Raw genomic sequence first — 6,421 nt, 5'->3', positions numbered from 1 at the left:
GCGGATGAATATGAACTGTAATAACGACACGATGTGTATAGGTCAACGCACCTGAAACATACGGACATTATTCTTTGAAGTATTTCAAAACAATACTATGTAACTAAGAACATTCAACAATCTAAGTTGTATTGTGTTATAACAAATATTGTAAATTTAAAACTAAGTTACCTGTCATAGAATGTAGTCTTCATATGTAATCTTGGTTGAATATTTTCTTTGTGCAACGACTGAAAAACGCGCGCACACGAACAATATGATCTGCAATACTGTGCCGCGTGATCTAACTGTACGATATAACGGCAGTGCCGCTGTTACACAGACGCTTCTGCGCATGCGCGCACTCTATCTGCCAACATTAGAACTTTTACAGCGCACCCGCGTCATTCAAATTTTGTATATAATTTGTATAATGTGTAATGTAAATCATGTAAATAGTTGTAGATAACTTAGATTTTCTTGTGCCTTTAGGTGAATTGCTCGCCTGCAGGTGTGTCCTTTCGCCTCGCAATTCAGGGGGCAATATAAAGGCACATTTGCATGCCGAGCGTGAGTTTCCGCGGAAACGCGAAATATTAATTAAATAAATAATCAGTGACAAATAAATAAAGCCTATGGCACACAACTGCAGCGCTGTGTCGCTGATAAAACAAAAGCACAATTACGTTACTCTTATGTTTGATTAAGAAAATGAGAGCTCTGGTAGAAGTGGTGCGAGAAGCACGTATTTTATTTTATTGTCTGGCACACCGCCATATTTCATGTTATAGAAGAATACTGCGAGTTGCAACCACACTAGGCACTCGATTCTGTAAAGAATTTATATTTATAAAAGTAAGTAGGATTATGAACTGTAGGTTTATTCATTGAATATATCTGATTTAACTAACTGTGTAACTTTTTTATGTTTAGTAGACAATCACCTCTGTACGACGTATTGGCATGGCTGGCAAATTATTGTAATATTGAGATTTAGATTATGAGTCCGCACCTACCGCAGCAGTCTTTGGAAACGATTTAATTACGAAGTCCGATTATTTCAGTTTTATTTCACGGTCAACTATGAGTAACATTGCCTTTACGAAAAAGCCACTGTCAAGCGTCTGATACCGAATAATTAAACGTCCACGTTCCAGATAAGCAAATACAATTGCAATCACAATCACCATCATACAGATAGAATAATTAACATATTTAAAATAATAACAATATTTTTTTTATTTATTTATTTTATTTATTTTATAGCACCCAACTTGTTTGTTTGACATGCATGATTAAAATGCTGAGCTGCATGCTCAGCATACATTCTGATGAAGGATGCATGCTTTATTTCGATTTTTTTCATACGCCCACTTAAATGACACAGCTGATAAATACTGTCAAAAACAATTTATGTACACACATACACCCACAAAAACATGTTCAAATACATTGAATACTAACAATGAGGTTATTGCAGTTTGATAACTGATGAATGGATTTCTTCATGTGTTTCTCGTGACTTGAGACGATGCAAGGTAGAAAATAGCGGCCACTCCTGGAACTTCAGGTCGTTGTTCTTGTCTTCGACGTCTTCGGCCAATGTACGAAATCGACTGCAAAAATAAAGGAAACGGGGCAGCACAAAACTGTGGTAAACATTGGAAAATACAGATCATGCATCTTAAAGCTACATCTACATCTACATCTTTACTCCGTAAGTCATTCTATGGTGGATGAGAGCTACTGTTAGCATATCAGTGTCAGTTTGTCCACTTCTTACTCAATTCGCGGGATTCACGACCCTCACCTGTCTCCATATACGCCCATAGGTCTCTGAATTTACAAATATGGTCTTTATGCGGGGTATAAATGTAAAGAAATGACAATTTTGTTCAATCGCATTCGCGGATATTGTCTCTGTATTTTAAAAATAAGCGTTTTTGTGATGCACAATCTCTTACGTCTAATGTCTCTAACTGCAGTTTGTTCACACCCTCATACTGTCGAGAACAACGGTCATCTTTGAATTTCCTCTGTCAGCTTAGTTCAACCACCTTGCTTTTCAGGCAAGTAAATTTTTGTAGTTCCATGCGTGACAGTTATGCCTAACAAAATAACTGCTTGGCTGTTGTGTATGGCAACATATTAGGCTTTAGCATCTGTTCACGAGTATGCCAAATACTTTAAAGAGTCAGTTGCAAGTAGTTTAAGCCAACTGTTGAGCCACTGCTAATTTTCCCGATATTTGAAACTTTTGCAACGAATTGTTTTAGATCTAGAAGGGTAACCAAAATTGTAAATACACTATGTGATCAAAGTATCCGGACACCTGGCTGAAAACGACTTACAAGTTCGTGGCGCCCTCCATAGGTAATGCTGGAATTCAGTATGGTGTTGCCCCACCTTAAGCCTTGGTGACAGCTTCCACTCTCGCAGGCATACTTTTAGTCCGGTGCTGGAGGGTTTCTTGGGGAATGGCAGCCCTTTCTTTACGGAGTGCTGCACTAAGGAGAGGTATCGATGTCGGTCGGTGAGGCCTGGCACGAAGTCGGCGTTCCAAAACATAACATCGCAAAGGTGTTCTGTAGGATTCAGGTCAGCATTCTGTGCAGACCAGACTATTACAGGGATGTTATTGTCGTGTAACCACTCTGCCACAGGCCGTGAATAATGAACAGGTGGTCGATAGTGTTGAAAGATGCAGTCGCCATCCCCGATTTGCTCTCCAACGGTGGGAAGCAAGAAGGGGCTTAAAACATCAATGGCCACGCGGGGTAGCTGTGCGGTCTTGGGCGTCTCGTCACGGTTCGTGCGGCTTCCCCCGTCGGAGGTTCGAGTACTCCCTCGGGCATGTGTGTGTGTAAGTGTGTGTGTGTGTGTGTGTGTGTGTGTGTGTGTGTGTGTGTGTGTGCGTTGTCCTTAGCGTACGTTAGTTGAAGTTAGATTAAGTAGTGCGTAAGCCTAGGGACCGATGACCTCAGCAGTTTGGTGTGTGTGAAATCCTATGGGACTTAACTGCTAGGGTCATCAGTCCCTAAGCTTACACACTACTTAACCTGAACTATCCTAAGGACAAACACACACACCCATGCCCGAAGGAGGACTCGAACTTCCACCGGGACCAGCCACACGATCCATGACTGCAGCGCCGTAGACCGCTCGGCTAATCCCGCGCGGCTCAGCAGTTTGGTCCCATAGTCCTTACCACAAATTTCTAAAACATCAATTCTGGCCTGTGTTGTGATAGTGTAATGTGAAACAACAAGGGGAGCAAGCCCCCTCCATGAAAAACACCACTACACCATAACACCACCGCCTCCGAATTTTACCGTAGGCACTACACACGCTGGCAGATGACGTTCACCGGGTATTCGCCATACCCAAACCCTGCAATCTGATCGCCACCTTGTGTGCTGTGATTCGTCACTCCACACAACGTTTTTCCACTGTTCAGCCGTCCATTGTTTACGCTTCTTACACCAACATTTACCAGCGTGATGTGTGGCTTATGAGCATGACCATGAAATCCAAGTTTCTCACCTCCCGCTTTAACTGTCATATTACTTGCAGTGGATCCTGATGCAGTTTGGAATTCCTGTGTGATGATCGGGATAGATGTCCACCTATTACACATTACGACCCTCTTCAACTGTCGGCGGTCTCTTGTCAGTCAACAGACGAGGTCGGCCTGTACGCTTTTGTGCTGTACGTGTCCCTTCAGGTTTCCACTTTGCTATCACATCGGAAACAATGGACTTAGGGATGTTTAGGAGTATGGACATCACGCGGATAGACGTATGACATAAGTGACACCCAATCACCTGACCAGGCTCGAAGTTCGTGAGTTCCGCGGAGCGCCCCATTCCGCTCTCTCACGAAGTCTAATGACTACAGAGGTCGCTAATATGGAGTACCTGGCAGTAGGTGGCAGCACAATTCACCTAATATGAAAAACCTGTGTTTTTGGGAAGTCCGGATACTTGTGATCAGATAGTGTATTTTTCACTCCAGACTACGGACTATATTTTAAATCAATAAAACGGAAAGCTTATGACGACACAAAGACATATATCTTAGTAGGTGAAATGGCAACCAAAGTTCCGCGTTTTGGCTCCAATGGGCTAATCACGACCTCCCGACCGCCGTGTCTGTGCGTTGTTGAGGGGGGTGGTGTCAGCAAGCGGTGCTCCCGGCTGCTGTCGACTTTCTTGACCTTGGGCTACTACTTTGCACTCAAGTAGCTCGTCAGGTGGCAATGCAAGGTGGTGTGCACCCCTTCCCTGTCCTCCTGACCAAGGAAAATCCGTAGCACTACCGGGAATCGAACGTGGTTTTCCGGACAGCAGACATACACGCTGACCACATAGTTACGAAGGCGGAAAGTAGATCCACAGATGGAATTTAAATCCCTTTAGTAACTTCAGAGCAATTAAGGACACTAAATACACCCAATTGAAGGCGTTTATTGATGTTTCCCATACAAAGCGATAGGAAAAATGGGCAATTTGAGCCTCCCTCTCTGTATCCTCAAACAAGTCCCCCCTCTTGGCTTATCTCTATCCTCCCACCATATCACGGCAAACTCTTCTGTGGAAGCAGAAAATATTGTTAAGAGAATATAAATTTACGAATTGTCAACATTAGGACAAAGAACTAAATTTACACACCCTTAAATAACCATACACACAGTTCCACAACACAGTTAATGAATTTCTTTGAAATTTGCCAGAGTTTCTTTGGAAGGCCGCAATAAATTGCAAATGAAATGATACAGCTCGTATTCAGCTGTCTCTACCTATAAGTTTTATGCCACCTGCAGCGCCTTCAAATACCATGTGCAATACTTCAATACTCTCACACTCGCTGTGTATAAATAAGTACTCTTACAGAGAAGTTGAACGGGACCTTTTTGTATGATATTTGATGAAGTTAAAGTTTTGCTGGGATTCATTTTAGATGGAAGCTGTAGTTTTCGAATTGTTCAAGAATAACGAACAAAAGTGATCATCAAACGAGGTTTTCTTGAACAACATCAAACCCACGGCCTCCAGCGGAAATGAATCCTAATACGAAATTTCACTACTTAAATTTCCTACAAAAGAAATTGTTCATTTCGTACTGTAGGGCTAATATACTTGAAGCTCCAAAGAAACTGATATAGGCATGCTTATTCAAATACCGAGACACGTGCGTGGTGTTATTTATAGTCGGCGCGCGAGCGATAGGACACAGCATTACCGAGGTAAGGATAAAGTGGGGATTTTCCCTTTCTACAATTTCATGAGTGTACCGAGAATATCAGGAATCCGCTAAAATATCAAATCTCCGACATCGTTGCAGCCGGAGAAAGATCCTGCAAAAACAGGACCAACGACGACTGCAGAGAATCGTTCAACGAGACAGAAGCCCAACCCTTTCACAAAATTTCTGCAGATTTCAATGCTGTACCATCAACAAGTGTCAGCGTGCGAACCATTCAACGAAACATCATCGATATGGGCTTTCGAAGCCGGAGGCCCACTTACGTACACTCGATGACTGCACGACACAAAGCTTTACGCCGCGCCTGGGCCCGTCAACACTGACATTGGACTGTTGATGACTGGAACATGTTGCCAGGTCGGACAAGCCTCGTTTCAAATTATATCGAGCGGATGAACGCGTATGGGTATGGAGACAACCTAATGAATCCATGGACCCCGCATGTCACCAGGGGATTGTTCAAGCTGGTGGACGCTCTGTAATTGTGTGGGGTGTGTGCAGTTGGAGCGATATGGGACCCCTGATGCGTCTAGACACGACTCTGACAGGTGATTCGCACGTAAGCCTCCTGTCCGATCATCTGCATTCATTCATGTCCATAGTACAATGCGACGGACTTGGGCAATCCCAGCAGGACAATTCGACACTCCAAACTTCCAGAATTGCTACAGAGTGGCTCCAGGAACAATCTTCTGAGTATAACTTCCACTGTCCACTAAACTCCCAAGACATGAACATTATTGTGCATATTTGCTATGCCACACAACGTACTCTTACGGATTCGTGGACAGACCTGCAGGAGTCATGGTGTCAGTCGACTCCAGCATTATCTTAGACATCAGTCAGTTCCATGCCACGTCGTGTTGAGGCACTTCTACGTGTTCGCTGGTGCCTTATACGATATTAGGGAAATGTACCAGTTTGTTTGGCGATTCAGCGTAGTTTGCGTGTAGTGAGCGAAAGAGTACGGAAGTCTTGTGTGTGATATTTGATGGAATTGCGGGTTGCATGAAACACATTGGTACTGACAGCTGAATCAGCCTGTGTGAATACTGAGAGGTGACTAATATAGGCCACCTCAAAAATATCCGTACTGAATAAATATGTCGAGGTGGAATTTTTCCACAATATGGCAAATTTTCTGACTTTGTAAAGTAACTTTTATTGCTTATTGTCC

At 43.1% G+C, this 6,421-nt stretch overlaps 1 protein-coding gene across 1 annotated transcript in view; it reads right to left on the bottom strand.

Annotated features, from left to right (window-relative positions):
• Window positions 1-1,384: 1,384 nt before the first annotated feature.
• The window catches only part of LOC124616516, a 96,944-nt gene continuing 91,907 nt past the window's right edge, over window positions 1,385-6,421 (bottom strand). The window contains exon 6 of the mRNA XM_047144830.1: window positions 1,385-1,595. Within this exon, the coding sequence (XP_047000786.1) occupies window positions 1,485-1,595 (111 nt within the window). The 3' untranslated portion in view covers window positions 1,385-1,484. The remainder of the gene's footprint in view (window positions 1,596-6,421) is intronic.

The sequence above is a fragment of the Schistocerca americana genome, chromosome 5 (genome assembly GCF_021461395.2).
Source record: "Schistocerca americana isolate TAMUIC-IGC-003095 chromosome 5, iqSchAmer2.1, whole genome shotgun sequence".
NCBI lineage: Eukaryota > Metazoa > Arthropoda > Insecta > Orthoptera > Acrididae > Schistocerca > Schistocerca americana.
Note: the sequence above shows the minus strand (reverse complement) of the source record. Positions and strands in the feature narration are given on the sequence as shown.